Raw genomic sequence first — 16,208 nt, forward strand, 5'->3', positions numbered from 1 at the left:
ACACCCGTGAAAATCTACGAAAACAAATATATATATAAATACATATATATATGTCAACGTGAAAGACCGAAATTGGTGAATGTCGACACATACCAATTTCGGTCTTTCACGGTGACATATATATAACGAGTCAGCGTAACGCTTTACTTTTGCTTTTCAATTCGCGGTCTTGGAAACTATATATATATATATATATATATATATATATATATATATATATATATATATATATATATATATATATATATATATATATATATATATATATATATATATATATATATATATATATATATTTGTTTTCGTAGATTTTCACGGGTGTAGGTATGCTGGTTTTGTTGTATTTGGGTCTTTTCCCGTGTAAGGTTGAGATTGTCTTTGCAATGTTTCGGCTGGATCTCACCTGCCATCTTCAAGCGTGGGCTTAAAATGGGAACTCCGTTCCCATTTTAAGCCCACGCTTGAAGATGGCAGGTGAGATCCTGCCGAAACGTTGCAAAGACAATCTCAACCTTACACGGGAAAAGACCCAAATACAACAAAACCAGCATATACACACACACACACACACACACACACACACACACGAGACATTGAGCAACAAAAAGATGACCAGGTTAAGCAGGTGGCACTATCTATAGATCATACTAACACTATTAAATCCAATATCTAAATCTGAATACAGCTACCAGACAAAAGAAAATATTGAGAACATTATAAAGTATGATTATTGATTACCTGGAAATCCAATTAAGCTTTTAAAATAATAGCAGTTTAAGGAATGTTCTGCATTTGCCTTATCATCTCTAGATGTGCTGTACTATAACTCCTATCCTTCAAACAGCATACTAGCTAAAAAAATATGATAGGATTTATAATTCAACACTTTTGAAGGGTGACAGATTGGGAAAATCTGATTTAGATTATGTCCATCTGGCATAATCCTTCTGTATGCATGATACTTTGGATAATTGCCCAGTGAGAATTATTTCTGAGTAGATTTGCCCAGGAATGCATTTTCCAACACCTAATCGGGATAATTAACTGCACTATTATTTCACATTTTGAGGAGAAATCAAAGGATTCTTAATGCTTTAGAAAATTATAGTATGTCAAGGATGTAGAGGTCTTCTTGGTTCAATCCTCTATATTTAATTTATCAGTATATCAGCAACTGAGGATTTTTCATGCATGGGAAAGTAGCAAAATAATGTTCATATACTGATGGAAGCTATATTTGCAGCTCAGAGGTAATATTCAGCCAGTTCTGACAGGTTCTGGAGAACTGGTAGCGGAAGTTTTGAGTAGTTAGGAGAACTGACAAATAGGCTGACCCTGCCCGCCCTGCCTCCCAGCTGATCATCTTTTGTTGCCCTGAACAGGAGAATGGAGTTGGAAAGCAGGTTAGTGGGGTGGGGAGGGAATGGGGATTTTGCAGTAGCCTTCCCCTGCCACACCACCAAGCCACGCCCACCAAGCCATGCCCACCACCATGCTCACAGAACAGGTAGTAAAAACATTTGAATCCCACCACTGTTGCAGCTATGTTTTTTTGATATAAGTTGTCTGTCCACATTTTGATTGGTACTGTTTCAACAAAGAGGATTTCAAACCATCTGATTGAATGTTTTGGTGTTGCTATTCCTGATTTTGTGTCTTCTTTAAATAGTAGTAGCATTATATCTCACTGCTAATACACACAGACGTAATCCATTAATTTAACATTTTCTTTAAAAAATCACCATAAAAAAAAGGTGTTCGTAGCAACAGCCTTATAATAGGACACCTGAAGTAATTAAGGACAAGACCTTCAGATCAGAATCTGATCATGCAAGCTCCACCAGTTATAGCAGGGTATCTTTGCAGGATGGCCATCCTTTGCAAGTATGGGAGGGAGGAACACATTTAACCTTTTTTTTTAATCCATTACAATGGATAAACAATGTGAATGGAACTGTGGGATTTCCCCATAGATTTGGAGAAATAATTTTTCAGGAAGTTTGGAGAACTTTAACTATGTTAAAACTAGTTTAATGCCCAGTTAGGTGGCAGGAGCTAAAAAACCTTTGCTGATCTCGAAAAAAGGACTGGTTAGTACTAGAATAACAATAAATTAGCAGGTAAATATCACTTCCATATTATAATCATGAAAAACCTAGAAGACAAATTCAGCTTGAGGCAGTTTTTGTCTTTATCTTAATTGTAATGTACATTGTAGTCAATCTTGCCAGAAATTTTGGAAAAAGGAAAACATGTCACTGAATCAATTCTGCTTCACTTGCCTGTGTGCTGTACTGCACTTCCTGGGAAGAATAAGGCTGGAGGAAGAAAGCAAACAAGAAAGCTCTAAAAAAAAAAAAAAAACACCAGTTACTGTTTCAAATGCAGCAGGTAAAATATTTATAAACTTCCTCCTCCAGAGGGAGTTTTCTGCACAAGTGGAACATTAACTCCAATCCAGCCTGCTTCATAATATATATCCATAATATATATTGTATTTTTTTAAAAAAACACTATAACCTAGGAAAAAAAAGATTGAGTTCATTGGAGAAAAAAGCATTTCCCGTTTCCTCTCAATGTTGGATACACTTTGTAATATAGATTAAAAGGCCCAAGGTTTTAGTTTACTGCTTTAAAGGAATGGAGCAGGAGGAGATGGGGACCAAGGAGCTAAAAGATGTTGGGAAGAAATGCCAAGGACTTCCCTGGGAGCACATGTCCAGATATTATTTCTTTAATTAAATTCTGGCAAATTCAGGAAATTTTTCTCAATCACTGCATTTGTTCTTTTAATATTCCAGATCCAAATGTAGACAACACATTGTCTTGAGCAAGAACACATTGGTCCTTTCTTTGCCTATCAGCTGGAGAATGTGAAAGAAAAAAAACATTGGCTACCACATTTCCTGTTTGAATGTTTCCAGATATGTGAAAGACCACTTTAAGTTATGATAGCACTAAAATTTCCATGACGATAGCTTAACACAATGTAGGGACCTGCTTCCTGGTCAAGACCTGCTGTGAGTGAAGCAAACTATGTCCTCATGCAACGTGTGAACCAGCTGTAAAACATGTGAAACGTGTGAACCAGCTGCTGAGCTTATAGCCAATATGCAAATATTTGTACACACAAAACACAAACTGTCTCGTGACTACATGCCCTCTTCGTGATGTCTACCCAAACTCTCCAACCAAAACAATTTTAAGAAGAAATTGACCGTGTAAAGGTTATGATTCATGGCAATCAGACTCCCCAAAGTATAATCTGAAAGAACAGAGGATTGAGTGTTAGCAACACGTGTATCTTGCCAAGACTTAAGAACAAGATAGCTCTCATGTGAATGCAATAAATACACGCTTGCTTGATGTAAAGAGCAGCACAAGGAAATCCAAGGGAAGGTTGCCATTTACAGTACTGAAGGGGGACCCTTCTTCCCTCAAATCTCCCTGCTGGTTCCTAACTGCAAGGGAAGAGAAATTCCTTCCCCCTTTAACCATTACGCAGTTTTGGAGAGAGGAATAGGCCATTCATGAGGTAAATGCTGATGGTTTCAACAGAAGAAGTTACTTAGTAACGTTTAATTTGAGTTATGGCACCTCCATTTGTCAAGAACAAAGCTAACAAGCTGGTGGGGGGGGGGTGATCTCAGTTCTGTTTGGAGTAGTTTCAAATGGTTCTCTTGTTTTGCCTATGGAAAAGTGATTGGGGGGGGGGGGTGTCATCTCAAATGGAAGAGCCGCGAATTCTAAACTGAGGGCAGACAGGTGAGGAGTCCCGGGCTCTTCCGTGTCTGAAACAACCCGCCAACTCAAAAGATGCCGTCTTTTCAAGCCGCGTCCGGGACGCAGTTTCGTTCTGCAGCCTCGGCGAAAGAGCCGCACCTAGAGAGCTGACCCATTTGCGCGCCAATCCGGTTTCTTGGAGAGGCGGCAATGCGGAGGAAGGTTACGCGCAGCTCCCAGGTGATGGAGAAAAGCGACTGTGAGGAGAACGCGGCCGTCTCCCGTCTCGGCGAGTGACCCCGACCTGTTGCTGGACGTAAGGGCGAGCGCGGGTCGGAGCCGTCTGGTCCCCTCGGCGCCTCTTCGCCACCGCAGCCGATGCGCCCCAGGGAGCCGGCCAAGGGAGGCGACTCGGCCGGTTGCTTATGCGCGGCCCTCTAGGATGAAGGGGCGGAGCCAGTGCCAATCCAGCACTGCTCTGTCCGCTCGCTTTGCGCGATACGCATCCTCCTCTTGCGGCGGAGAGAAGGGGAGAAGCCGACTTCGGCGCTTGGGGATCGGCAACCTCCGGACCCGGGACCGGGACAGCTGAGGCGAAGGACGCGCGAGCGTGAGAAGGGAGCGAAGGGAGAACCGGGACGCGGCTGGGCGGAGAGGCAAGGCGTGGCGGGCGGGCGGGCGGGGAGGGGTATCCGGTTGCAGGTGTTTTCGAGCAGGATCCCACTGCCGTAAAGGCGACTGCGCTGGCTCGGCTGAAGGGAGGAGGTTTTCCCGAGGTTCCGGCTCGCTGCTCCCCGGAGCGCGGTTCCGGCTAGGTCGAGTGCGGGTGCCTAGGGGGCGCCACTCGCCTGTTGGAGCCGCTCCGCCCGTCCCAGCAGGGACTTGCTCGGCGAAGGAAGGCGGACGAAGGCAGGAGCGCAAGCCGAGGATGTGGCGGTGGGATGCGCGGGTGACGAATCTCTTCAAGAGGAACCTTCAGCCCACGCTGACCTACTGGAGCGTCTTCTTCAGCTTCGGCCTGTGCATCGCCTTTCTGGGGCCCACCGTGCTCGACCTGCGCTGCCAGACCCAGAGCTCGCTGTCGCAGGTCACCTGGGTCTTCTTTTCGCAGCAGTTCTGCCTGCTGATCGGGAGCTGCTTGGGCGGCGTGTTCAAGAGAACGTAAGTCAGCGATTCCCGCTCTGCTCTCGCTGTCGGCATCGCCTGCCGCCTCCTTCCTTTAAGAGCGAAGATGCTCTTGGCCGGGCCGGGAGAGATGGAGGGAAAGGAGCCCCTTTCTCTTTTGCCACTTAGGCACCTTTTCAGTATCCAGGAAGGGGATGCCGACCGTCGCTTGTTGGGTGGGATGCGTGCCAAGCTGTGCCCTAGAAATCAGTGCCTGTTTCTACGCCCGCGCCTGTTTTCCGGTGCTACAAGGCTGGAACAGATCTGATGCTGCAGTTCTTGACCGTCTAAATTAACGACCTTAAGCAAAGTTTGAGGCATCTATGCCTGTTGAAATCCATGCCCAGTTCCTCATAAGTCCCAGCCACAAGTTCCTGCATAAATCAGGACTTAATTCTCGGTACATGTGTGTCGAATTGACTCCAGCAAGCAGAAATACTGAAGGGATTTTTGTTTTCCTTTAAAAATGACTCGATGCAGTTTTATTACTGGCTCCTAATACATAAGCAGAATGGGTAGAAGCCGGATTCTCTGGCTTGGACTGGGATAAGTCAGGGAAAAACGGAGAAGCCTGCCATACAATGCTTTGTTTGGGGGAAATACAGTTTAATGTGCAGGCCACGGTGGTTCACACACAAACTATGGCTTAACTTTATGAACATAGCCTATGTGTTGCTGCAGAGACTGGATTTAATGGATGGTACAATCCAGAGGACATTTCTGGTGGGTGGATGTGTGGGTGGATGAGTCAGATTGTGTAGGGCACCTAACACAGTAGTGGGCAACACCTATTCAGGGAGAACCTGGTCCCTGTGTCTTTAAGAACAGTCCTTCCCTCCAAAATCAAGCAGTTAGTACCTACATACATAACTGCCTGTTTAAATGATAGATTACAATGACATAAGATGAAGCAATGATAGAGATGCAGTCACAAGGGAAATTTAGAGTCAGTTATCTTAAAAGCAGTTAACCAATATCCCTCTTAGATATGCTTCTTATACAGGCAATTGTAAATGCAACACACACACACACACACACACACTTTTCCACATTTTATTGCTTTCCCTAGCTGTTTGATTTTTTGCAAATTAGGCCAATGTCTGGTTCCAAAATCAATGTGCTTCTTTCTATTCGTGAATTATTTAAAACATATACTCCAATGACTTTCAGAGAGCTTATCCAAATAAAACCAAAGTCAAAGATCAAATATGAACAGGACCCATGCAAAATGATCCTTACTGTATTGATATGTACCTGTCAGTTGAGAAATCCCACAGAAATCAACCATGCTATTAGATCACCTGCCAGGGCCTACATTAGCAATCCTTGGGTCTGTTCACATGACATCATTGTGGTTATGTGAACTCTTTTGCCTGCATAGAGGTGAATGCAGACTTTGGGGAAATGGAGCATGTGGCAGGATCCCAGAAGGATTTACAGTGGGGAACCAGCAGAACACAGCATGCCTGATGGACATTGACATAGAAACCTCAGGCTACAGAAATCATGCTGAGAATTTCTCTTTGTAATCTAAGAGGTTTGTTGTAAAGGACTTGTTTTAATAACCTCAGTGTCCAAATTCAAGCTGTCTTCTTCTCTGAAAAGTTGGCAGTTAACATCTAGTGGCCAATAAGCATTTAAGTTGATTACGGTAAAACAGTAAATATTCCATTTTCATACAGAGTTCCAGGACAAGACGATGTTATTCTTTTGAAATCATCAATAAACAATTAATAAGGAAATGATCCCTGTAAAGCAGAAAACATGAACAGTAATTCCCCATCTTTATCCCAATTTGTGTTGTATAATTGCTGCTATATTAATTTGTTTGAAGTTCCCATCTATCAACTGATGTTTAATCTGGAAAACAGTTTTAACAGTCTACATGTTTTAAATCTTGGTGTGTTAAAAATATTAACTATATTTTGATCAAGGTTTTCTATAAAACAGTATTTAAAAACAATTCTTTTAATTCATGGGATGTTTATATAATATTTAATAGTCTCATGATCAATGCATGTTTTAGAATTTCTTGAATCAAGGCAAGCATACCAAATATTCATGTAACAACAGTTTTGTACACAAAGATATTATACCATTACAGCAACACTAAATAAAATCAGTCACACTAATTATTCTTTTCAACCTTATAATTATGTAGTGAAAAAGGACAGGCCTACTTTATAGTGTGATATGAAATTGTTCCATAAAATCTTTAGAACATATTTTTTAATAAGTGTATGATTTATGTGGACAAGATCACAGAGTAGCTGTGACTTAATAATGAAAGAGAAATTGTGTGTGAATTGGTTTCAACTATTTTGAGAAAAATATGGGATTACATCTTGATTTCTAATCATTTGTCTTGGCAATATTGGACATTGTCTTCATTGACAGAAACTTGCTCTTTTATTGTCCAGTATCATTCTTCTAAGACATCCCCATAATTTAATTAATTTTATTTTATTTTATTAAATTTATAGACCACCCCCTCTCCCCAAAGGGACTCGGGGGAGTGTACAGACCACAAATAAAACAATATACAAAACATAAATATTTTTAAATACCCATAAAACAGATTAAGTGATAGGCTGTACAGTATAGTTAAAAATTAAAACAATCTAAAAAATCTACCCCTAAAAATTTAAAATACAGGCTAGAGGGACACAAAAACTACAGTTAGGCCAGGCCAGCTAAGTTGAACAGGTGGGTCTTAAGTTTCTTACGGAAGGAGCGGAGATCGGTCGTTATTCTAATATCGTGGGGGAGGTCATTCCAGAGGGTCGGGCCCATCACAGAGAAGGCCCTACTCCTGGGCGTCGCTAGGCAGTGCCGGCACCCGGAGGAGTCCCTCCCTGTGAGAGCGAATCGGCCGCAGGGATGTATGGGGCAGGATGCGATCCCGCAGGTAGCTAGGTCCTGTGCCATGGAGCGCTTTAAAGATGATAGTCAACACCTTGAAACGCACCCGAAAAGCCACAGGTAGCCAGTGCAGCCCGCGCAGGAGAGGTGTTACATGGGAGTATCTAGTACCTCCCATAATTGCCCGCGCGGCCACGTTCTGGACCAACTGCAGCCTTCGGGTGCATCTCAAGTGAAGCCCCATGTAGAGAGCATTTGATTCTGTCCAATAAACCTTTAAAGGAAAAATAAAATTAAAAGCAAATTATTATGGTATTTAGAATAATAAAATGTCCCTATTCTGTATGTTATGTATATTGCTTGTATTATCTACAGTAACAGAGCCTATTTAAGCATGAAAGAAACTATTTGGTCATGTATTTTTTATCATTAAAGTAAAATTCATTGGCAAAATTTCTTAAAGATTCTGTAAGCTAATCATTGTTGATCAATATTGCATTTTTCCCAACAGTCCTAGTATGTCCATTTTTGCTGACTAAGTGTAATTCCCAGCATTCCATTAGATGTAGTCTAAGAATCAAAACTGCAATTAACTTGTATACAGTGCAACTAGTAAATCATAGCCTTGATGTGCAAGTTTCTAAAACCTCAATTGAACTTGCAATAACATTAACTAGTCTTTTAAATTAATCTGTTTTCATCCTACAATATACAATGTGTTTTCTGAGTTGTGAAATATGCTGCAATTCTCACTTTACTGGGGGAAAACAGAGATAGAAGGCAACTTCCTAATTGTCAGGTAGACAGCTGTTAATAATTGTGGAATCCTTGGTGCTCCTTGAGCTTCGTTGTTTGCCTGCACCAAGAACTCCTCAATTCAACCCTGAATGACATGCATTGCCTTATATAGATGTTTATTTATTTATTTATTTAAACTTATTAGTCGCCCCCTCTCCCCACAGGGACTCGGGGCGACGTACACAAGCAACAGTCAATAATAAACTAATACTGAAGAATTATATTCTTGTCATCAGATTATTGCAAAGTCGTGTCCGACCCATCATGACCCCATGGACATCCTCTGGAGTCCATTTAAGCTCACACCTACTGCTTTGGTGACTCCAGCCAGCCACCTCATTCTCTGCCGTCCCATTCTTCTTTTCCCTCAATCTTTCCCAGCATTAGGCTCTTCTCTAGTGAGTCCTTCCTTCTCATTAGGTGGCCAAATTATTTGAGTTTCATCTTCAGGATCTGGCCTTCTAAAGAACAGTCAGGGTTGATCTCCTCTAGGATCACTTTGCAGCCCAAGGGACTTGCAGGAGTTCATTCATTGCAACTGGGAAAATCATAGCCTTGACTATACATACTTTTGTTGTCAGGGTGATGTCTTTGCTTTTTAGTACGCTGTCTAGATAATCATCAGATAATCAAGTACCTTTGGAAGAAATGTTGACGGTTGTGCTTAACACAGTTGTGGAGAGCTAATTGACCCAGAGAACAAAATACCTTGCAATGCCTTTTAGTTCTCCTCCCACTCCCATGAAATCTTTAATGTTCCATCATCCAGATCCCAGCAGTTACTTTTCAAGACACTATAAAAATGATGGATTGTCTCATGCAGTATTTCTCTAACTGATGCTATCTTTCAGGATGTTATTTGAACTGATGATATTGACTTAGATGGCATTTTTACATCTAAAAATTAATTTTCCAACCAAGTCCTAAAACTAAGATCCATTGACATGGGAGCATAGTTGTCCAAAATCTGATTTGTCATTTTCTGTTGACTGTCACAACATTCTTAATTCAATCTACAGAGGTGATATGTTATTGTGTAATGGAATTAGAAGTATTCACTGAAATGACCTCGATTGTTAATTCAAAGGAGAAATTATTTTTATCCCCAGATAAATTGGGCTTATTTGGGAGCTAAGATAGCTTTGCTCATGTATCCACGCTAAGGGCTACTTGTAAGTAACCTGTCTCTATATGATTGAGGCAAATTCCTAGAGAGGCCCTTTAAAGAGGTTTCCTCTAGCACCCCATTGTGGCTGCCTTTTTAGGGTCATCTACACTTCTCTAACTAATCTGCTCTAACACACATTCCATTCCTTATACATGCCAGCAAGAGGAAGAATGATAAATCCCCAGCCGCCGCCCACCTCCCAACCAATCTGCAGTGCAACTGGCCCACTGTTTCATCTGCATTCAAAGAAACAGTAATTGTCAGGTACAAGAAACCAGGAGCTGGGATAGAGTTCAAAAGTGCTACAAGTTTATTTCATGCTACCTATACATGATGTATTTGACCCCTGCCCTTGGGGTCAACCTGGTCATCTCCAACAGGAACATATGAAAAAGCAAACAGCAGCCTCCAATAGTTAGGACCTAGAAAATGGCTGCCAGGGTGGTCTTACTCGTGGTGCTGGTGTAATGAGGGGAGATGATTCAGCAGACATTCCTTGGGTCAACCAAGACATGTGAATGGGACCTTTGGGTCCAACCTCTTATTGCAGCATGGCAAGTAATTCATTTTGCAATCTTTTTGCAGTGAGGGAGGCTGCTTGCTTGCGTGTTTGTTTGTTTATTATTTATTTATTTATTTATTTATTTATTTATTGTGTCTGGGCTTTTCAAAGCTGTGTTATGGTGTCATTGGAGGAAGCAAGATGTTTAGCTCTTTTTAGGCTTGAAACTTTTTATTTTTTTAGAAAAATAATTAATAAAAACTTGTTAAACCTAATGAAGTATAACACACATTCCATTCCCTATCCATCTGGACAGTATTGAGTTGGATGAATTAATTGCCCGGACTTCCTTCTGCTATTTGATAGGACATAAACATGAATCTCCTACTCCAACCGCTTTGTTGATATATAATATCCCTAACAGCTGACTTTCCAACTTTTATTTGAATGAATGAGAATGCTCCACTTCTATAGCATAATTGGTTACTATGTTTGGTTCTTAGATATTGTAAAACTTGAAGGGGCTTTGAAGCAGGCTTCTACATTCCAATGGGCTACCTTCACAAGGGCCAAGAAAAGGATGGTAGGGTAAGAAGGGAATGTAGACAGAGCAAATGAAAATGGCACAAATTTATCTTAAATAATCTATGAATTTTAAAAAATGTTTATCTCACTGATGCCAGTCAGATGACCTGAAGATGCACCTTTAAGATATGTGATGGATGTTTTTATAGCAGATACTGTGTCCATGTTTTTCAGGTGCCAATTGTACAGCTTTTCAATTGTATGTACATTCAGTTCAGTTCATAGTGGTTGTTGATGTCTTTACATTGTATTTTGCAGATGGCACCTGTTTTTCCTTCTGGGGCTTTTGGTTTGCTTAGAAAATTTTGGAGGGCTTTAATTGGTTTGATTCCATGAAGTCATAATAGTCTTTTGGTGGTTTCTGGGATGTTTTTTATGTTGGCAATGTTATCTTTTTTTATTACTTGTATTGGTTGTGCCGTATTGATTGATTGGTCACGCACTTTTTGATGAAGTTGCACTGATATCCGTTTTGTTGGAAGATGTGTTTCCTTTTTCTGCTGTTCAGAGTTTCTGCAGTGTGTTCGTACTCATCTAAATAAAGTTCTTACAGCTTTTCTTGTAGGAGGTTGTATTATTACTTTGATAGTGGAGCATTTGATTGGTGTGGGTGGTTTTTTGGTACACTTGTGTTCCTAGTTTGCCATCGTAGTCTCTACTGATCAGGATATCCAGGAAGGTTAGTGAGTTGTTGTTTTCTTTTTCTCTGGTGAATTAGATTCCTTTGACGATGTTGTTGATGGTTTTGTAGGTGTTCCCTAATTGATCCTTTTTATTATGGTGATGATGCCATCTACATATTTGTGGGGCTGCTATCGATTCTAGATATTGCATTATGACCTCCACTATGAGTTCCGAAAGTAGTGATTCTATAGGTTCCCACAGGAATCACCTACCACATACAGTGTAAAGACTGCAACAGTCAATACTTAGCACAAACACACTGAAGACTAAGAGAAAGCACCCATGAACACCAATTAGCAGTCAGAAGACCTGATAAAAACTCTTTAATTTCACAACCTATGGACAGACTTAATCATAGTTTCAACTAAGAAACTGTGACCATCCTAGACCAAGCCAAGTTCAAAAACATAAGATAATTCCTGGAAGCCTGGCTCTCTAACAAATTGGCCATCAGTAGATACATAGCCATAAATAACATCTACATACTGTGCAAAAGAGATAAAAAGGGAACAAAAAGACCAAAACACCTTTCCACCAGACTCAACACCCAGATGAGCATATAAATTGAGAGCAAACACCACTCCTTACTAGCACTGATCATGTTACCTAGTTGGAATAATGAAATGTCTGCAAAAAAAACCAACAACCAAGCTCAGAGAGCACCAAGGACCCCACAGTTCAATCCTGAGCTACAAATATTCTCTTTTTTTGGTACAAGCAAAGAATATTGAGACTTTAGATCCTCCTCCCAAGCAGATTTGCAAATCAAGTCAATTTGTGCTAAAATCTACTCTGAAGTGGTGGCCTCAAAAAAGATCATTTCATTATTTAAACTACTGCAAATGAACATCCTTAAATTCTTGGGTTTAGAGGAAAATCTTACTATATTTGGAAAGAGAAATGCAATTACCCCTTGCTGGAGATGTACTGCTGGAAGACACACCCTTAAACTAACAGCTGCAGACCCCAGTGCTCACAAAATATCAGTCTCCTATCATGAAGATTTTGTCTTGCACTACATGTGATGCTTAGATCATCCAAAAAGATTCCATTATTTTTATTGGCATCCTTGTTTTGACCCATCAGGGGTTCGGAATTTATACTTCTCTTGGAGGATATGAGATCTCAGAAGAATATGAAAGAAAATCATCTTAAATTCATAAGTCTCTAAATGTGTGCTAGCAATGGAGTGGGGGGAGAGATAATCAAAGATGATGAGACATATCACAAGAGTTGGCAGTACTGTATATCCATTTTGTTTTTGTGAACAATTTTTCTCTAAAAGCAAGGAGTAATGCTTTTAAACTCACTCTGTATTATATTTAGTGTGCCATTCTTTTATGATTAAGCACATTCATAGATTTCAGTACACATTGCTTTCTGTATTACACATCCTTAATTCTTTTTGTTGAAATTATACAGAAGTATATGATAGGCTCATTTTTGGTCCTTTTTTTAATCAAACAAGAAAACAACACTTTTTGTTAATAGGCCAGTGCCTTATTAACAATTCTGAGGTTGAAAGTTGAGAGTGACATTAGGGAAATATTTTTATTATGCTGACTATTAATAATTTTATGGTCAGAATTTACAATCAGAAGAAACATTTCTCTAAACCACAATATGATTTTTTTTCACTTCATATAGTGATAAACTTTAAAAACTATTGGATTTTAAACCATGATTTATGTCTTAATATTTACCTGGGAACTCAAATAGGGTACCTTTGATCGATTCCAGCAAGACCTGATTCTTGGCACATGCATGGACAAATGCATAGCTCTTCCAAGAATGCACTGTAATTTCTTGATTCTGTCTGGTCATCTAAACAGAGAAGTAAATAATTTCTTCTTCAGTTGTGACTGACTGGTTTTTGTTGCAGTCCATGATGTTTTGTTGCAGTCGCTACCTACTGATCCCTAATTTGAAGATGTCTATCTCCTTTCTCTCACTGTTTCTTGTCATAGTTCCTACATTATCAATGAAAAGACCATTGGTTTAACTGTGAGATTATGAGATTAAGCTCCTCTTTAATTAATAATGTATCTTTTCTTGAGCCTAAGCAAACAAAACTATTTATCACCTGTGTTTCTCCAAACTCAGTTTTTGCAGTACTTTTTGTTATAGTAATTGTACTTGTTAAATATTTTTTTAAAAAAAAACACTTTGGAAGAGTAATCGGGTGTTCTGGCATACCAATCAGTCTTATCAATAAAGGATAAAATTTGTAGCTCGGGGTTGAAATGAGGGGTCTCTGGTACTCTCTGAACTTGGTTGTTTTCTTGCAGATATTTCATTACCCAAACTAGATAATATCAATGCTACCACTGATGATGTTACTGCCAGCATTCTGGAAGAAACAAAAGAATCTTCTATGGTGCCAGTTACCGAGTTTGGTTGTTTTCTTGCAGAAGTTTTGCTACCCAAATTCAGAGAATGATGAGGAGCCCTCAATCAGTCTTAATACATTACACATTCTCAGGTGTTCTACACAAAGACCTTGCTAGAGCATTTTGTATTCTCTAATCTTCTATTTAACCCATCTTTTGTTAGCTATGCGGATATAGCTATCTGGTTACAGCTATCTCCTGCTTACTTATTTGTCATTTGTTTCTCCATGAGAAACGAAAATCAGGTTGGTGGGGAAATTTAGTTGCAATAGTTTAATCATTTGTAAGTTTTATTAAATTTCCCTTTGAAAAATATCTATATGAGAGACTAAGTCTAGGGCGATATATCTTTTATGTTTGTCAGCTGAATGACTGCCTCTTCCATGCAGCATAATTAACAAATCACATTTTTATTATAACCATTGAAGGATGGCTAAATACAATACAGGTAGTCTTGACCATTATTCATTCAGGGCATTCAAAGTTACTATGGCATTGAACAAATTGTGTTTATGACCAGTTCTTGGAGTTCCAGCTGTCCTAGCACACCCATGATCACAAGATTGCAATCTAGGTAGTTGACAACCAGATCCGAATTATGGTGATTGCAGTGTGATTGCCATGTGTGACCTTTCCTAGCAGCTTCCTTGGAAACTCAATGGGGAACCCGGCAGGGAAAGTTGCACATGGCTGGGATGAATCCCCCTCAGCCTCATTGTGCTCCTGCTGTGCTGGCCACTCATGCTGCGCACCCTCTCCAACTCTTGCCTCCATCATAACCTTCTATGCCCTCCCTGACACTCACACCCTTTTGTGCCCCAATTGTGAGAAGGGATCAACCCCAAACAACAGCCCGATCCTCACCATGGCTTGCTAGTACCTTTGGGTACTCTCACAGACTTTCATTGCACTTCCTTGGACCATCGCACACCTTCCTCAGCCCTAACCACACCTCCTCCTCCTCACACCCACACCCATATGCCTCTCCCAAACCCTGGTGTGCATCCCTTACACTTTTATGGAACAACTCATGCCTCTCTCACCAGGCAGCAATCACTTCCCTTCTTGGGAGCCACCTGGGACTTGCTATTTCCTGCCAGCTTTCCCATTGATTTGCTTGTTTCTTCACCTAATGACCATTGGATTTGGTTAACAATGGCACCTCTGACTGCCTCATCAAACAGTGCATTCCTGCTTTATGACTTAGTGATGGAAATTCCACTCTCAATTGCTGTTGTAAGTTTTGGACTACCTATGTATGGATCCAGCCATTGAATAGAGAGATTCCTGAATAAAGAACTCCTGAAAATATTCACATCTCTTTAAATATATTGGTCCTATGGCTCTGGTTATATTTATCTGTACCTCACATTTTAAAATAAATTCACATATACCATGTTTCCCCGAAAATAAGACAGGGTGTTATTTTCTTTTGAAATAAGTGCTTGGCCTTATTTTGGGGGAGATCTTATTATTTTTGAGGTGCAGGAGGTGTCGAGCATGGTCACTTCATGGCTGCTGTTGTGTTGCAATATTTTTGGGGAGGAATTATTTTAGCACATGCACTCAAAAGCCCGGCTGGGCTTATTTTGGGGGAAAACAGGTTACATACAATGCACTAAATAATAAAAGTGGTCCTCAGATCACAATAGCTCTGCATCACTAGTGTGGGTGTCTTTAGGTGGCTAGGAAATTCCGGGAGTAGAAGTCTACACATCTTCAAGTTGGTAAGTTGGAAAGATACTGATTTAGCACAATACAGTGTTTGTGTCATTGCCATTTTATATCTACCTGTAGTTGTCTTTCCTTTTAAATGCTCCTTCCAGCTACAGCCTTTCCCCATTTCACATGTTAGTCTTTTCTTTTATTAAAAACTAGTTCACATTTTTTCTCACTTTTGGATCCTACATTCTCTAAAAAGATGGAGCTGTTGTTGAATCCACCCAAGGTGCTTTAGAGCTATTACAGTTATTTAACAACGCTGTGTTCCTTTCTAAACTTCAAATCATACTTTTGTGCAGGACTTTGAAAAGGTTTAGATTTTAATCTATTTATGAAAGTATAAATTTTTGTTGAGCTGTCTGGAAGATTATTTCAGAATATATGAGTGTTGTTAACATGGCTGGATACTGACTGTGGAAGAATCCTTTTAGGGGAGACCTAGTGTCTGTCAGTTTCAAGGTTCAGTTTCTAAGATGCCAACCACATGTCTCTGACAAGCAAGCAAGCGAGATAGTCTTGTTTCTCCCACACCTCTATTGTCCAAAAGATAATACATTTAAATGTGAAGGTTACAATTAGAATGAATCATATTGTTCTAGTCATTTAAAAA

At 40.1% G+C, this 16,208-nt stretch overlaps 1 protein-coding gene across 2 annotated transcripts in view; it reads left to right on the top strand.

The window, feature by feature from the left end:
• Positions 1-3,388: 3,388 nt before the first annotated feature.
• The window catches only part of MFSD4A (major facilitator superfamily domain containing 4A), a 49,603-nt gene continuing 36,783 nt past the window's right edge, over positions 3,389-16,208 (top strand). Inside the window, exon 1 of one of the 2 annotated variants that reach the window (XM_081948573.1) lies at positions 3,389-3,535. In XM_081948573.1, the coding sequence (XP_081804699.1) occupies positions 3,531-3,535 (5 nt within the window). In that variant the 5' untranslated portion in view covers positions 3,389-3,530. Of the gene's footprint in view, positions 3,536-4,421; positions 4,885-16,208 lie in introns of those variants that run through there. The other variant, XM_081948572.1, reaches the window with a different exon arrangement.

The sequence above is a fragment of the Natrix helvetica genome, assembly GCF_964273705.1.
Source record: "Natrix helvetica genome assembly, chromosome: 3".
Lineage (NCBI taxonomy): Eukaryota > Metazoa > Chordata > Lepidosauria > Squamata > Natricidae > Natrix > Natrix helvetica.